This window comes from Parasteatoda tepidariorum, chromosome 4 (assembly GCF_043381705.1).
Source record: "Parasteatoda tepidariorum isolate YZ-2023 chromosome 4, CAS_Ptep_4.0, whole genome shotgun sequence".
Lineage (NCBI taxonomy): Eukaryota > Metazoa > Arthropoda > Arachnida > Araneae > Theridiidae > Parasteatoda > Parasteatoda tepidariorum.
The window spans coordinates 92,122,029-92,140,737 of NC_092207.1; the positions used below are offsets into that span (position 1 = coordinate 92,122,029).

At 32.2% G+C, this 18,709-nt stretch overlaps 1 protein-coding gene across 1 annotated transcript; it reads left to right on the plus strand.

The window, feature by feature from the left end:
- The first annotated feature begins 2,578 nt into the window (after positions 1 to 2,578).
- On the plus strand, positions 2,579 to 13,592 carry LOC110282024 (uncharacterized). Its single transcript, XM_043056114.2, has 3 exons — positions 2,579 to 2,929; positions 5,072 to 5,183; positions 13,373 to 13,592. The coding sequence occupies exons 1-3, from the start codon at positions 2,880 to 2,882 to the stop codon at positions 13,541 to 13,543; spliced, it is 333 nt and encodes a 110-aa protein (XP_042912048.1). The 5' UTR covers positions 2,579 to 2,879; the 3' UTR covers positions 13,544 to 13,592.
- The last annotated feature ends 5,117 nt before the right edge of the window (positions 13,593 to 18,709 follow it).

Consider the following 18,709-nt stretch of genomic DNA (forward strand, 5'->3'; position numbering starts at 1 on the left):
TGGTTGATATGAATTTTGCTCACGGTTCGCAACTCCCACAGTGCTGACATAAAATATCCTCTGAGGTAGACATATCATGGGCTAAAATTCCCTTGCTGTCGGGCTAATAATGAGGGATTTTTGTGGTTTTTCACTCAATCTGCCATGAAAGCAGTGTTAATTTGGTACTTAATGTTATCGATATAAAAACAATAGGATAGTTCTTTTCAATAATCAGTCTGAAATGACCACACACTGTTATTAACTAATCCTACCCCTTTATGACCATCATTTAGCTGGAATTGGGGACGGGTTTATTTGTTCGTGCCTCGGTAGGATTTTTTGAATATAGACCAAATATTTATGTACTTCAAGAAAAAAAAAAATTACGGTTATTTCGACTCATAAACGAGCAATTTTAACACTACAAAGATAAGCAATGAACTGGTACTGCAATGAAACTGTGAAACTGCTAATGCAGCGGAGCTGTGATGGCTCAGGGGATGAGCATTCGCCTTCCAACGAGGTGAATCGGGTTCGAAACACAACGATGTCTGGTTGATACGATATTTCTCATTTGGCTTGCACCGACCAGGGATCTTGTCCTCTCCTACAAATGCAAACTTCACATTGTGGTTTTATTGTGAAAATAAAGCAATTTAAGTGTTCTTACTGTCAATTCTGCTAATTCAGCGAGGCTGTTTTCTATCCTTGAATGATTGTCGAACAAGAATTTCGAGTGGTCAACTCTCTCCACAAATTTACCGAAGAATTTTCCTTACAGTCCAGATCGTGCGCGCGCGTGAGTCGCAGTAATTCAGGGGATAGAATACTCGCCTCCCAATGATTTGACCCAGGCTAGAATCCCAGTGGTGGCTGGTCGATGCGAAAAATATCCTCAGTGGATCATGGGTTAGAATCTCTTTGCCATCGAGATAATTGTGTGAGCTTTTCCTTTCCGTATCACGAAATGGCAAGTTAAGTTACATTGAAAATCAAAATTACAAGACTACAGATTTTAACATTTATATCGTCATGGACCCAAATGGCTCTTCAATGCAGTTTATAAAATGCAATAAAATGTCCAGACCTGGAGATCAGACAGTGAGGAATTCACTTCCTTGAAAATCTTCGACCAAATTATCCTTTTAGTGAACGCGAGTTTTTATATATTTAAATGGAATCATGACCGACAGCAATCCTGAAAAGATAAACAAGTACATTTTTTGATCTCACAATACCTTTTTCGAAAATATGAAATAGTGTGTGGCAACATGATGCTCATCCATACCCTCAAACCTCAGTTGCCATAATAGTCGATTTCCAGAGCATTGCAAGACAGGAAGTGGTTTTCTGGTTCATACTAACTGGTTCATGTAATAAGAAGGGGTTACCAGCTCTCCACTATCTAATAAATCGACTATTATGGCAGCGGAGTTTTGTTATTACGAGTAGGCATCATGTTGTTTGTCCACACATATTTTTTAAAGATATGCTATGTTTGGTGACAAGTATAGGGTTCATAATTTCACTTCTACGATTCTATTTAAATAGACGACATAATGCGATTTCTTAGAGATCATCTGGTCGATTATTTTCTGGTGTAAAGTTATGGTACTCGGTGAAAGTGAAGGTAATTAACCAGTCACATCACCAGATCTGAACTTTAATGAACATTCTTCGGAGAATCTAGTTAGGATGACTGTGACTTGCAATCACCCTTTGACAGCGACCCAAAACTTATAAGCAGCTTTGCTGAACGAGGCCACAAAAAATCTTAAACTGCCTTATTTCCAACATGAAACTCTGTTTTATACTTTATTTTCTTTTTGATCGCTAAAATAATTCAAGAGAACAAAAAACCAGGTAAATAAATAAATGAAGAGCAAGTGAAGTTAAATAAAAAAAAAACGAAGTATTTTCTGTCGGTAGGTGATAGCTCGTAGTTGAATGAAGGATTATTCATTTTTAGAAAAAAATTGTTGAGCCTATAATAGGCAGAGCTTCTAAAAACTTAATAAAAGATTACTTTAAAAAAAAGGGGGGGGTTGAAATCTCAAAAGCTATGTAATAGACTTAAACAATTGTTTGTGTGCCGGCAAATTAAAACTTCGGTATTCAATCTTAATCTGTTTTTATTTTTGTAAATCTTATTTCAATTATTGTGTCCAGATTTCTTTTGTGTATTTACCCACATATTTGCTCCAATTCTTACCTTACAATGTACGAAGCAATTTTTTCTATATAATATATTGTATAAAGCCTAATATTTTGTGTAAACCAAATTATTTTCAATTTTTTTTTCATACAGCTTGTTAATAATTATTCATTCCCAATCAGTTAAAAATGTTTATACCTATGCACCATGAATCATTTTCAAGTACTCAAACGAAAAACTTAATCTAAAATGTGGAACAGGTAAAACCAGGAATAAAAACATGGCAAAAATCGCATCGTTTAACACTGAAGATTTATGACTTTCAGAACTATCCAAACATCAGCAGTTAATACATAAAAATAAAGTCAAACATAATAAAAAAAAAGAGAACATAAGGAAGCAAATGATTCCATGCTGACTAATAGCATCATTTCATTCTTCGTAAAGGAACATCAGGAAGATCGTGCAAGGCCATTATCTGTGGACACTATCTTCAAACACGCACCTAGTCAGGTGATCGACCGCCATCGATCAACGCTACCCGTTTCCAGGAATAATTTACGGGAGAAAAATATCTTTTTTTTTTTCCGTATTTATTCTGAAGTTTCGGTTACAACGCCCATTCCCCAACTGATAATGCATTCAGCGTGAGTTTGCTTTCGGGAAGTGGACGTCATTGTCCTCAGCAGTTGCTGTCCATTGCGGACGGGATGTTGAAGATCGGAAAGATCAAAGAGGATCCATGGGGAATGAACCAATTCATGGTAACACGGTCAGCGTGCCCATCGCCTGGTAAAGTTAAATGAATATTAATAAATTTTAACCTATCTCAACATATTATTTTTTATATAAAAAAAGTTTGCATTGTTTTCAATATTGTTTACTATCGATATTTTTGGTCAAATTGTTCCATTACTTTTTAAGCTTTTAAGAATTATTTCATTTTTATATTTTTATCTCATTAAGTAATGTTACTGAAATTTTCACAGTTGACACGGTGTTTTTTTACTTAAAGAATTTAAATAAGATTATGCTCAAAAACTGAAGAAAATTGGTATCAATGTAATTTTAGATTTCGTACAAATTTGAAAACATTTTTCTGAAGTTTAACTTATAAAAAACCAATTGTTTTGAATTTTGGGGACAATAGTTATTATGAAAATTTTGAAATATTTTTCTAAATTAGTAAGTTAACTAAAAAAAATTTTTTTTGAATTTTGGAGACAAAAGTTATTATGAAAATTTGGAAACATTTTTCTAAATTAGTAAGTTGACTTATAAAAATATAATTATTTTGAATTTTGGGAACAATAGTTATTAAGAAAATTTGGGAACATTTTAATGAATTAGTAAGATAACTAATAAAAAATTATATTTATTTTGAAAGTTATTGAATTCATACATTTACATTTAATTTCTTTTTAATCCTATGTGAATTAAGAACCGTATAATAGTGTTACTTCATTAACTGACGATATTGACTTTGCTGTTCATCAAGTTCACACAAACATTTAACATAGGAATTGTAATTAATTGAAAAACTGAAGAAAACAGGAATAAAATTATACTTATCTTTCTTTAAAAAAATAAAGTACAACTTTTCAAGTAATTTAGCTGAGAGAAATTCTTTTATTTTGAAATTTTTATTTATATGCATCCACATTTTATTTCTTTTAACCTTGGATGACTTCACCCTTTGAAACAGATAGGACACCTGTGTCCCTTTTATGTACATATATTTATGTACATATACGTACATATAGGTAAAAAAAAAAAATTTATCCTTTTTTTCCCCCAGTTGTTTGTTATTTTTTTATTATTATTTTTCTTCCCTCCCCCTTTTTTTTCATATGTCTGTAATTTTCCTTTGTTTTATCTTCATTTTGAACTTTATATATATACATATATATATTTTTTTATTATTATTTTATTTCATTTGAGTTTTTGTACTATGAGAGTGCACGAAACGGTACGAAGATAATTATCTTTTTATATTATATACGGGGATTTTAATTACATTAAACGTGAGTTCAGAGTTATGCACTATGCATGCATTTTATCTATAAATACATGAAAAATAAACTCTATATTGGCAGTTCTTAAATGGAGGGAGCTTTAGGCAGATCTGACAATTAAATTCAAACTTAATTCACAGTAATAATTTTAGAGTAAAATTATATTTCTGTCCAGTCTGTCTAGCAATTTAACATTTTTTTTTTCCGAAAGTTCTCCATAAATACCTTAAATAGTTATTTTATTTAATCTCAAAAGGTCAATTCTAGACATTCGTGTTAACTGGGCCAACGTAACATCAAAGAGAAAAATAATAGTTTAATAGTGCCTAGATGTTAACAAATGAAAATGAGAGTTTAAATTTTAAATAGGAGGGTTACTTGATAATTCTTGACAAATGGCAGCTATAAATATAACAGTGTAAGAGATATGTTGTTTTCTTTTCCTTAAAAAAAAGCAATTTTGTATTTTTACGCATGTCCCAAAAAAGACTGTGTACGAAATCGTGTTATTATTTACACAGATAATAGATTAAAGATAAGTAATTTGAACGTGTTTATCCATCCTTAAAATAACAATTATTTTAAAGTATTTTCCTATGTTTTCGCGTCATATTTCTCAATTTTTTACGCGTGAAATATAGGATGATCGGATTCATGTAAATTGAGTAAAAACGTTAGTTTTTTGCTTAAATTTATTGTTTAAAGCAATACGATGAATTCTAATTCGATGAAAAAAAATAATATGTTGTAAATTTATTTCAATGTAAAAATGGAATTGCATAATTAATGAATATTTAATGCATATAAAATAAATATCAATAGAATTCAAAATTAGCTTTTAGTTTCCAACTTTCGAGAAGTGCCCATATAGAATAAGACACTCACAAAAATGGCTTAACAGTCGAATATGCTTTTATAGGGCAACGTTTGGAGGAAGCACGTGCTTATTGTTCTTATTGTGTTACATCTGTCAAAAGAAACTTCAAGACAAAGAAGCTCAGCCAAATACTAGTCATACTTCATCACAACAGGTATTTAATCCTTCTATCAAGTTCAGTTATTATGAAGGGTTTGTGGCAATATATTGGTAAGCTGCACTTAGAATGCGATATTTCCGCTTTATAATACTCCGTAGTATTATTTATATGTAGGCAATTTACATACATCTAGGATTTCCAAAAAATATCAGCACAATATACGAAATATTCTTTATAACCTATAAGTGAATTTAACAATAACTCTAGCAAAAATGCTTGAAAATATAACTTATCATTATATTGTTCACGGCCCTTCCAACGCGTATTTCCCATTCTTCTTAATCTGTTGTTAGAGATCACAGAGATCAAAAATGCATCACGCAAGGATCTTTTTTACCTACGAGCGTATCAAGTGTTTTATTCTTAGCATGAGCCGACCAGTCTGTGTAGGGGGCAGGGAACTGTCCTTGCATCAGAAAGGTTCTGGGTTCGAATCCGGGGCAANAAACGCTATACTATGCATTAAATATGTCCTTTCTCCTTTGTGTGTGAATGTGACCCGCCCTATAAACGGGTTGTGGTACTGTGACGTGGGCGACGCTGTTCCACCGCCGTGGCTTCGCCACAGGTGCCCACTGGGTAACGAAAAGAGAATTAGCAGTTCTGGCACTTTCTGTGGCCAATGGACAATAGCTCCAAGGCCCCGCCATTAAAAAAAAAAAAAAAAAAAATTGTTAGCATGAAACGTATCAAATGTCTTTATCCCTTGAATTCGAGCCTATTACAAAAGAAGTTTTTTCTATCTGTTGAAACGAACTTGTTGTAAATTTGTTTCATAATATATGAATTTAGTCAATATTCTAGTAATTATAGGTAAGGTAGAATTATTTGTTATTGAATTTTGTCTAATGGTACAAAATAGAATTTGCGAAAAACCCCTGATCGTTTTTATCTTTATTTTGGAAAGTACTAATACTACTTGGAAAATTGCTTGAAACTTTTTAAATTTTTAAGATATTCAAACCAAATTTTCTTTTTATTAGTTGCCAAAATCCAGTTTCTAACGAATTTTTGAAAAAATTTAAATCGACAATTTTTGTTATTAATCTTAAAATGCTCCAAAAATTGTGCGTAATTCCATTGAATATATATTAAGTTACAATGAAAAAATGCAACGTGAAAAAATTAGTTTTTATAAAAATGCCCCGACTTACGAAACTTTACGCAGTTATTAAAAATAACAACTAAAGTGATCGATACAACTTACAAGCTCATTGCTCGATTTTCTGGCATAGGGTGTTCAAAAATAATTGTTTTCTTTAGTAATTTATTGTAGGTCTCTCAAACCTAATGTATGTGCGCATGTATGCATGTATTATTGCCTTATGCATGGTTTGGATAATATAATGGAAACACTTCTATGCTGCCATATTTTTTAATCTTTCTCAAAAAATACTGGGGACAGAAAATAGTGTTTTTTGAACACCTTATGGCGAAAAATGTAGCAATAAATTTGTAACGTGTAGCAATTATTTTAGTTATTACATGCAATAATTGCACAAAATTTCGTAAACCTTGCTTAAATATTTATTGAAATCTGGACATTTTTACAGAAAAACAAATAATTTTTTTTTGTCATACGTTTTCTTGCTATAACTTTAAAAATGTTCAATTAAAAAAAATGGAGCAATTTAAAATTAATTACAAAATTATTGTTTTAAAATTTGAGAAAAATGTGTGTAAAACTTCATAAGATATGAGTAATTAAAGTAGTTCTATTATACTACACATGAGCGGGAAAAATTTAAAAAACAAATTCTAAATTTTGTATTTTTTTTTTCTTTTTCTAAATATTGTATTTGGTAACTAATAAAAAAAGTACGATCTAAATATCTTTAAAATTTAAAAAGGATCAGCCAATTTAATAAGTAGATTTTGTACTTTTTAAAACAAAGCTCGAATTGATAAGGGGCTTCACAAATTTCATGCTGTACCTACTATTAAATGAGATATCCCAAAAATGACACCGGCATTATTGGGGATCAAACCCATAAAAATATCTTTCTGGCATGTTTTCTCTTCTTATACAATCACATTTTGGTGTATCAACGTTTATTGTAGTTGAATAGTTTTATTTCGTAACCAGCGTTGAACAACCAGCCCATTTGCGGCTATCAATATTCAACTTTGTATCCTTGTAGTTTAAAACCCAACTCTTAAGACAAAAGAACCCCTGGATTAAGCACTGAAACAAACTAACCTTCTTGGAGGACTTTTTTATGCAACTAATCGACATTTACGTTTCAAGGTGAGGGAAACCACTGAAACCCCTCACGATTAGCACAGCTGCAACGGGATTCTTACCCGTGATCCGTGTACCACTGGGGATATTTTACATTAGAACTATGATCTTAGAGAGCCAAATCAACCAGCCGTCGAATTCAAATCAACCAACTATCGCTGGGATTCAGACCTCTGTCGCCTAATTGGGAGGCGAGCCCTTCATTCGCTCTTGAGCTATTTCGGCTTTGTGGAATCGTTTGAACTTTTTCACTCGGGAATAATTAAACATTCATACAAAATTTATTATTGAGAGTACAAGAGTCACGGTGACTCAGGAGATAAGGCATTCACCTCTCAATGAGGTAACCACGTTCAAATCCCAGGTGTGGCTGGTTGATACAAATTCTGCCTTCAGCTCGCACCGACTACAATGCTGGCTTAAAATACCCTCAATGGTAGACGGAATATGGGTTAGAATTCCTTTGACACCGGTTCCCGGTTATACCTCTTTTTGTAACACGCATGAGAGTTAGTTCCATCAAAAAAATCTCCACGAAGCCCAGTTTATCCCAATGCTTGATCCAGGAGTTCCCTAGTCTTCTTGGTTGAGTACAAAATTAAAAATCTGCGGAGTTGAACATTCATAGTAGTAAACTAATAATTCTGTCTCATGTTCAACGCCGGTTGTGAGTTATAGTGAGTACAAAAATTATAACGTGCTGAAAACAAATCCGAGTTCCTCAATCATTGGTAAAGTTAGCTATTCAAATTATTAGAAAATAGACTGAAAATAATTCGAGCAAGTTGTAGAATGAAAGTTGTTATGTGCATCAAAACACCATTTTTCTAAACCCAAAAATAAAGTTCGGGATTTTTTTTTAAACAAATCTGGTCGAATTTTACTTTCACATTACACTATAGTTTAAATAATAAGAGGGAAAAAAAATTGAGTACAGCTCTTAAGCAAAATCTAGTTACAATTGCTTCTTTGCGTGTCTGTTCAAGTTGCTTTAACATGCAATTCTCCTTAATATGTGAGTTTTTCTTTTGATATATGGATCTCTTTTAATTATTTACTATATTCTTCTTTTAATCTGCCTTCAAATATATATATATATGTTTCTCTAAAAATTGTATTATTTCCCTAAGTTTGTTTTTAAGCTAGGTCCTCGAAAAATATAGATTGTGCTCACAAAAGCTCCATTTCTCAATCTGGTAAACAAAATTTTTTCATCAAAAAAAATATATTCTTGCTGGTTTTAACTACAACAGTGCTTTTTTACGTAATGTTTGAAGCAATAGTACATCAAATAGCAACTATGAAAACAATATAGACAATATCCAAAAATGTAAAATGCACATTTTACCACAGCATTAGATTTTTTCACCAATATACAAGCATAAAATTATTAAAATAATGTTGTCTTAATTTCTATTTAAAGAAACTAACCTTGAAAGCCTTTTTGTTCAGGATTTCCAAAAGCTTATTTAGCTTATTATAAAAGCTTTGCGAGTAATATAAGCTTTATTAGATTAAGCTTAGACTACCCAATAAGCTTTTTTCCTAAGTAGTCAAAAACACATATGTTTCAAAGTTTCAGTCCTTTCCATATGACGTAAGTTTTTCAGAATTCTTATTCTTTTTTTTTTCGGAACTGATTGAGTTAAAAGTTTTTTTTTTTCTCGCTTCATTACAAGATTTTCTTGCGCTTGACCTTGTAAAATGTCATTTGGTAGGAGACAAAATGTCACATTTTCTCACGTAGTTGTTTAATTTCCTAATACACGCAAAGTAATAGCTTACAAAAGCAAAATTTTGTCTATGTTTGATTTCTCTAATGAATATTAAATCGCTCTAATCTCAATTACTTGAAAGGAAAGGCGGTTTTAAGGTGGCTTCCATAATTGAAGAATGGAAAACAGTTCCAGCACGAAATGGTTTCAAAATATTAGTTCACTATTTTGATTCATATTACTCGAGTAAGGCGATTAAATATTAGTAATCTGTCTACGTCTGGAAGCAAATTATAACTACAAAATAATATATTTTTAAACAATCATGTAATGAAGTCATGTAATGTTTTTAAACAATATTAGCAGCGAAATTACTGTAACGAGAAAAGTATATATCTAGTGGAACTAATGTCCATTTTTCATTAAAAATTATATATTTTTTACCTCTTTGAGTTATCCTATTAAGAGATGTGAAACATTATACAGTTCATAACTTAATGTGTCACAAACGCAGTTAACAGCTTGTTGTCACCCAGTGTTGAAAATAGACGAAGTTCTGACCCAAAGTAGAAAATACAACTTGGGGGCAGTCTTTTTTTCCTTCTCATTTTTTACGAAATTCAGGCGTCGATTTTCTAACATTTTATATTCATTTGTTTCTTTCGTTACGGTACTTATTTTAAATTCCAGTCGTTGATATTTTGAAACTCACCTTAATTTGAATTTTAAAAAAAAACTACTTTTTTTTTAAACTTTTATTTAAAAAGTTAAATTAAGAAGAAGAAAAAAGTTCAAAAAGTAAAAGTAAGGTAATACGATATTCTAAGATACCAAATCAGACACAAAACGTGCTTTCTCTGATGAAAAATCATACCTTTTTATTTCAAGGGTATTTTGATTCTTGACCCTCAAAATGTGAAGAATAGCCGTAATTTGGGAAATATGGTCCCAATTATCTGGACTGGAAAGAGATTGGAAGATTGGACAACTTAACAATTAAACAGTTTTAAATGAAAAAAATAGATAAAATTTAAGCAAAATCAGCCAAAAAGTTTTTTAATTATTAAATTTTGGAAGAAAAAAAAGTTCTTCGCAATTTAAATTTTTTTTTATTTCTAAAAAACTATTTATTCAATTCCTATAAAGTTACACAGTTCAAAGTTAAATACTAATTTGTACTCCGTGAAGCAGAAGTTTACAATGTCTTTCGCCTTTATGCCTTACAATGTAAAAGTTTTTCAACTATTATTAAATTGATAATTAAAGAATAATTAACACTAAAAACTATTTAACATTGAAAAATCTTGCTTCAAGCGAGTTTTAGCACTTTAACATAAATATTTTAACTTAGACATTTTATTTTTAAACATTTAAGCATCTAACATAAGTTATTCAAGCGATTTGGCACCTAAGGCATCCAACCTACTTCTTGTCCTCCGATATTGGTATCTGACTACCTCTTCTAATTCTTTTAATTTTGTCCTCTTGAAATCCCTTTTAATTTATCTTTGCCAAATCCTTCTAAATCTTTTTCTTCTGCAATCATGAGTCCAAGAGATAGAAAGTTTTTCAACCATTTGAAATCAATTAATTAAGGAATAATCAATACTAAAAAATTGTTTTACATTGAAATATTTTGTAATAAGCGAGTTTCAACTGTTTGACTTAAACATTTAACATGGGTTATTCTTGCCATTTGGCGCAGAAGGCCTCCAGCCTACTTCTCCTTGCTCCCTTATCTTAGTATCCGACTTCTTCTAATTCACTAGATTTTGTCCTTTTGAAATCTGCTTGTATTTGTCTTTGCCAAATCATCAGCGCTTATTACATAACAAGGCCTGAAAGGCCAACTTCTAGGGCCTTCACATTTCTGGAACCCCCCTAAATGCTACAAATATATTTTTGTGTGTGTCTGTTTTTCCTTAAGCGATTAGAGTTATAAGCTAACAAAAATTGAGATAAATATAATCTCAAATTTATTAATATATCGTAATTTACTTGTGTTATAAATAATTTAAAAACACTCATAATTAAACAACAAGTAAATTTAGTTTTAATGACCTGGTGTCCCCGGGAAGTTCTGTGTCTAGGGTCATTTCTAGATCAATTCCTCCAAATCATTCCAAATCTTCCTCTTTTTCTTCTGCTATCAGGTGTTCAAGAGAGAAACGTGTGTCACTTTCATGATATTCTTACTACACGTCCCTCCATTTTCATTTTCTCTTGATGCTTACGACTATTGTAATGAGGTTTGCTCTCTTCAATTCATTTCATTCGTTTCATTTTTTATTTTAATATGTCAGAAGATATTGAAGATTTTTCTGGGACAGTTATTTCGAAAAAACTTTCCGAGTTTCATAAAGGGTTGTCTAACTTTGTAAGACACCATCTTTCTGAAAGTTGTGTAATAAAATTACTCTGACAGTTGTGTTATTGATATTTATTTTTTGCGTTGAATATTTCTGGATTCCTAGAATTTTTGTGACTTTTAAAAGATGCTCTTGGGTGGATGACTCTGTTCATAATATTTGTCTCCACTCCTTCAATGTTGACAAACATTTTAAAATTCATTTCAATTGTTTCAAAGGTATGAGAAAATAAGCACCAATTATAAAATCAATATTAAGGTGCCAGTTTGTGCGTTTGATTTCGTAACTAAAAATACTGATGGCTAAAATTAATAAGCACGTGTAAGGTTGAAGCACCTACGTATTCAATAATTCGATCAAGAGCGCATTTTACCCTTCGAAATATACATGTGATGCTTTATATAATGAAAATCCGTGGTGTACAGTTTTAGATCCATTATGTAAAAATTAAGTTAAAACCTGTTCTCTAGCAAGTGTTTCAAAATAAGTGAGAAGTGCCAAAAAGCTGTCAAATAACTTATTAAAATAACTGAAGATAATAAAAATGAATAAGGGATTACAATAATCTAAATCTGGCCGGGATAGCATGGATGGTAGAAAGTAGGACATGTATTCGTGAGAACGAGAGTTTGAATCCAGCCTACCGAAGAATCCCCATGTATTAAATGATGACTGGTGCACGTTATATTTGTCGGGGTTACAAAGTTCTCCAAATCCCTATAACAAATCAATATCTCTGGGGGTACTGATCCAGGAGTTTCCTTATCTTTTGGCTAGGGTTCAAAATTACAAGGCTACGGAGTTGAACGTGGGTAGTCAGAAACACAAATTTGGGCCGTTTGTTTAACGACGGTTATAAAATAAAATAAAATAATCTGAATCTACTTTGTTTGAGAAGGAAGCTTAAGGGCGATTATGGTAGAAAAAAGTTCATAAAGCACAAATGAAAGTACATAAATGGACATACTAGAGTTTCAGTTCTAAAAGCAAGAATCTTCCTCAGTGTTTAAACATCAAATGAAGGTAGAGAAGTAAAGAGACCGACATGTGTAAAGTGGCTTAACCAATAGGGACACAGGAACAAGTTTGATCAAGGAAATAGCAAGAAAGATATAAGAAACAGGTGTGAGGGTTTGAATTATGTTTCTTATCTCTCCCTGGTTGTTTCCTTGTTCAAACTTGTTCCTCTGTCCCCATTGGTTAAGCCAATTTTAAACGTGTCGGTCTCCTTACTTCGCTATAACCTTCATTTGATGTTTAAATATTGAGGAAAATATATGTTTTTAGAACAGAAATTATAGAATGCTGGTTTATGTACTTGTACTTATTCAGGTGTTTTTTTCTTCTTTTTTGCTTTAGTTTACGTAGCACAAAACATATACTATCCGTCGCTGGAAGCTTAAAGCTGATGGTTTGTAGCGTAACACGAATGTATTACAACTCCAGTGGATGCACAAATAAGCAAAGTGACAAATAATTATTTTAATTTTTTCTTTGATCTTGATGGCCTAAATAATGCTTAGTCAGAGTTTAATTTTTTTTTTGTTCTTCCACAATTAATTTTCAATTCCTATTCTGCATATTTTTTGCAAGGCTTCTAAAAATATACATCAAAAGCAATCATTATTAACCAATTTTTATTAAAAAAATATTACATAACTCATGAATGACGAATCGCTATAAGATTCGTTTAATTTAATTGGGAAATCGATAAACAAATAAGCTTAAAATACAATACAAAACATATACATAATCTCTAAATTTGGTCATAAAATCAAAAAGTTATAATTGCTGAATCGGTTCATGTACTATTGAAATATTCTAAACAGTATTTTTGTTTCCTCTCCTTCAAACCAGGTCTACTTTATCTCATCACTGCCAAGATGTTCGGAACCAGAACCTATCAGACAACCTCCTCCAGATTATGAAAGTTCGGTGTATCATAAACAAATTCAAATTGATGAACCACCTTCCTATGAGACTGTGATCGCCATAAAAAACAATCAAACCCACTCACTAACATTGTAAATAACTTTTTTTAATGGATTAGTAAAAAAATAAAAGATTTTTTATTGTATTTATCTATTTTTTTAAGAAAACATTTTGAAACATGGCAAAAGAAAAAAGATATATAGTCCGTACCATTTTTAATATGCATGTTCTCGCCATGTTCACTTAACATTTTGTTGTGATACAGAAGTTACATGTATGTTAAAAATAACCTATGACATGCATGTACATTAAAAAAAGAACAAAGAGTTCTGGTAATCTCGTGTATGCTCAGTAGAAAACTGAGATTGTTCTATAGTAAGTATGCTGTGCAAAACCTGTAAATGCGGGATGCTACATGAAAGTACTAAAACAACATTCTCACTGCATATGATTGCCATTCGATCGCACATGACAGCGATTCACGAATGCGATTCGCGATCGCAACGCTCGAGTACGCCCTCTAGCGGGAGCCTGTAAATATCAGACATTAATTTATCATGTTTCCATTTAGTTCCATCAAAATCATTGCCAGAGTCAGACGCCATTTTCTTAGCAGCAAATAAAACTCAAAATTTCCTTAAGGAAAAGCCGAAGAACTTGAAAAAAATCTCCAGAATATTGAGATATCTTTCAAACCCAGAACACGCCGAGCATTTGAAGAAAAATTTCTCAATAATTTTAAACTTCTATTATCAACAAACTTGCAATTGATAACTTCCGATTTCGCTATCGCATACTGTTACAGATGTGTGTATTAAGGTAAAATGCATTTCTTCTGTCTTCAATTCATTAGAAATTAAAGTGAAGTAAACATTGCTTTCGTCATTCCAATAAAAAAAAATGTGAATTCAGAACGTACAGAACTGTATGAGTTATAGAATATTCTTCTTCGTTATAGAATAGTTTATATTTCTGTATCCATATAATTCGGAAAACAACAATAAAAAATTACTTGAAATAGTGCCATTTGTGCTGATTCTTAATTTTTATCGTTTTCTTGGTAAGTATTTTTTAGTTTTGAAAGAATAATTTCAACTAGAATTCAGCTATTCTGTTTTTAGCTACATATTCAATTTCATATCAAGGTCTTACAATTATAAAATTTTGCTGTGTAGTATGTTATCTAAAAGTAATGAAGGGATAATCTATGCATGCATGATTTGAAAATAAAATTTTCAAACGAAGAACATTTCATTTGGAATTCTACGCTATTATAAAACAAGTGAGTGTTATGATTTTTATAACAAAAAATTTGCTTGTAAATATTTTTTTTTCTTATTTGATGATTGTTCTCTACAGAATGGTTTTTTTACGTCTGATTAAGAACTATAAGAATAATAAAAAAAGAAACAATATGAAAGTTTTTATTTCAATGTGAAGAATTCTTAAAATCGTTTTTTTATCCTAAGAATTCTTTATTTTCCGTTTTTTAGTTTATAATTTTTTGATAAAAATTGTTCTCAAAATACTTTTGAAAAATTAAATGGTATAACATTATGTGTTTATGTATACTTCTTGTATATTCCAATGTTTGAAATAATATGATTCAGAAAAGTATGGAATAAAAATTCGGTACTTACGTATTAACGCCACCGCCGCTACAGATTTGGCGGTTTTTAAGTGCCGCCAATCTACACTTAAAATTTTTGCGACAATTCATAAAATAAAACACTTTATTTAAAATCAAAGTAGTCAATCGGATTTCGGTGGAAAATGAGCCGATATAGAGTTTAGCATAGATTCAAAACAATCATTTCGCCATATGAACTCTGATAAATAAGATTCCAAATGAAATAACATTTCCAAAACGAACGTTTACCAAGATAAAGTTTCATGTCGTGGGAATTGGTACATTTTCGTTTTTTCGGTAAAATATTTCGCTCATGAAAAAATAAAATTGGATCTTGTTTTGTTTTTGGCAAATCCCAAAGACGAATTTTCGTAGCACTAAAAAATGGCGACAAAAAAGAATTGTTTTTTTTTGTTTTTGTTTCGTCAGAATGCTTTATTTTGCGTTTTTTAGTTTCTAAATAATGATTTTTATTGAAACTTGAAATTTTTGATAAAAATTGTTGTCAAGAAATTTTTTTAAAAAAATTTAATTTCATAAAATTATGGGCTTTATGTCCTACATTTTGTTCATTTTAATTTTTGAAGTAATACGATTCTTAAAACTATGGAATGTAAAGTTTAAATAGGCCTTTTATGTTATATCATTGAATTCAGTAAAATTATTTCTCGGGCACTAGGTTTTAACTCTTATAAGAATACACATATTTTTTTCTGTTTATGTACAAATATTTTTCCAATGTGAATATGGATATTCCTTCTCTAATAAAAGGAGATACCATTTTGTTTTCGTTTGCATAAGAAAGGATATCAAACGTTTTTCTTTTTTAAATTTAATAAGCCACGATAAAGAAGGAAGGTTACAATGTTACACGTTACATTAAAGACGTCTCCAGAGTAAATGAATGACTGTTCATATCGAAATCGCAGGTATTAGTCTCATACAACAACGCCCCCTATAGTTCGTTGCGATCGCGAATTGCATTTACAGTTATTAAACATCTTTTATGCGCTTTTAGTTAAATCAGATGCAGCGAAAATAATTTTTTAAAGGTCTATGAAACTTTCCGTGTTTTTTAAATCAATTTTGACAAAGAATCCAGTGTTTAAATTCTAACTAACAAGATTCTTTGATTTTTACTGTTGGTAGCTAAGCATAAGGTTGTCTGAAGAAAAACTTCCATTAAATACTTCAAAGTAAATATATAGGTGTCATGTATGGAAAAGTAAATAAAGTATTTTATACCGATAGATGGCGGGCGGTTATGTTAAATCAGATGCATTAATTAAGATTGGATAATTAATTAAGATTTGATATGATCAATCGACTAACCGATAGCTCTTACCATTTCTATTATGTGTTTTTTTCTGGTAAAATTGTGCCATTTAAAAAGATAATTAATGGCATGCATACAATAATAAGTTAAGGATAATTTAAATTCACAAATTCCATAAATTTTGGATTATGCCAGCCTCAGCAAGAAAAGTTTCAGAAACAAAACAAGCGAGATTTAATTGTAAAGCCCAATTATTAAATATAAGAAAGTGTGGGAATATAAGCTTTCGACCATGTCAACCGTCATCTATGAAAAGGTACCCCAACATAGAGTCGAGTTAACATGTCTTATATACTAGTGAATTGTAGTTGTAATCTTGGAGTGGTAGATACGCTACAGTACTCCCCCACTAGAATTACAGCTGTGATAGAATTCGTTGCATGGATACTACTAGTTGCTGTATTTGTGACAGATCGGGAGAGCTGGATCAAGGTCACCGGGTTTTGAACATTAGTCATGAGAGCTGTATTAAGATGATTATCGTAGTCGCTCCTGTGTTGCCTTTAGCAGTCGGATGCATGCAGGTAGACGTTGTGTGTAATCGAGACGAGACTGAGTAGCAACAGTGCGAGGAGGTGGATAATGTCGCAGTCACAAGTAGCAAGTCAACTGTTTTAATGTGGACCATCCATCGAAGTAGGCGTATTCATATCGAAGTGGGCGTTACTGCCAAGATAGGCGTGTTCATATCGAAGTGGGCGTTACTGCTAAGGTGGGCATGTCCACATCACGTCCGAAGGTCACCACTGTGGGGATAGTAGCTTTCGACCATGTCAACCGTCATCTATGAAAAGGTACCCCAACATAGAGTTGAGTTAACATGTTTTATATTAGTGAATTGTAGTTGTAATCTTGGAGTGGTAGATACGCTACAAAAGATAAGAAACAAAAAAAATGGTGTATGTATGACTCCATTCATAAAAGTTATAATTTTTGCTTAATGTAAAAATTATAAAAAATGTTTCCTTTGCAAAAACTTGATGTTACATGGTTGGTATGATGGTTAATCCCTCCCATTGTATCCCTCTCATGCAATGAAATACAGTCCATATAACGCCTATACATGCTGAGTGTCAAATTATCGAGCTGATTTTGGGAAAGATTATTCCACTCAGCAAGCAATGCTCTCGATGTTCCGGTACACCCGTTTACAGAAGGTGGTTAACTGACTGCAACTCTTCAGACAAGCTCCCACACATGCTCTATTGGATTCAACTCAGGCGAGAAGGCTAACTATTCCGTACATGTGATATCCCCAGATTGAAGACATTCGTTTACAGTGTTTACTCGGTGAGGACTCGCATTATCGTCCATGAACACAAATTCTGAACCCATGGCAACCCTAAAAACGTACATGTTGTTTCAGAATGATGTCCGGATAAATTTGGTCTGTTATGGTTCCGATTTGAACATGTAGATCTGTTTTGGAGCCAAGTATATTCTACCCCTTACTCTTCCAATTCTACCACCAAACGAGCAATCCCGCATCACTGTAGCCCAACGCGAATCAGACTGCCAGCTAAACCCAGACTCGTTGAAAAACATCACACAAACACACTGCGACTATCTCCCCATTGCGTATTCTCTACTCCAGACTAATCAAGGGCGACAGCGAGTTTCTGTGATCGAAACACATTTGGCAGGCTTTTGAGTTATAGACCCAATATTTTCCAAGCGTCTGCGAGTGGTTTGCGTTTAAACTGTGGTACCCATGACTGCAATTAGCTGACGAGACAGGTCGGATGCTGCGCTGCGTCGGTTTCTTTTGCGCAGTTACTGCCAAATACCTGCCTTGGTTCGGGGTTGCAACTCGGTGGCGATCTATACTGTAACATCTACATACATTTTAATAATCTTGGAATCGTTGTCTTGACATTTTAGGCAACATCTTTTCTGCAGTAGATAAGCATTTCAGTGCAAGCGCGGCAAAAACTACATATCAATTTCAGTTCAGTTCTGACATCATGCAATGCGATCGCTGTCGAAGGACAATAAAACAGGGCTAAAGAGAATAGAAGGGCTGGTTCACTCCTTTGAAGTATCTCTCGCCGCGCCGATTCTCCGACGTCACTCTAGTGACGTCACTTTGGCGCAAAGCTCGCACTTTTACTTCAAGAACGGAGCGTTTGGCCTTACTAGCTCTAACTAATATTGGATCATTTCTTTTTGCGAGATATTCTAAGACATTTGTTATTTTCTATAATGACTTTCCTCAGTTTTTGCAGTGAATTTACAAGAATTTAAAACTATTATCGAAATGCCAGTTTGCGCGATTGCAACTTGCAAAAATTCTGAT

What these genes read in the sequence shown, in the direction of transcription:
- LOC110282024 (XM_043056114.2), top strand. Translation starts at nt 2,880, where the DNA reads ATGGGGAATGAACCAATTCATGGTAACACGGTCAGCGTGCCCATCGCC. An exon ending in GTCAGCGTGCCCATCGCCTG is followed by an intron (nt 2,930 to 5,071) that starts GTAAAGTTAAAT and finishes ATGCTTTTATAG; the next exon opens with GGCAACGTTTGGAGGAAGCA. An exon ending in GTCATACTTCATCACAACAG is followed by an intron (nt 5,184 to 13,372) that starts GTATTTAATCCT and finishes CCTTCAAACCAG; the next exon opens with GTCTACTTTATCTCATCACT.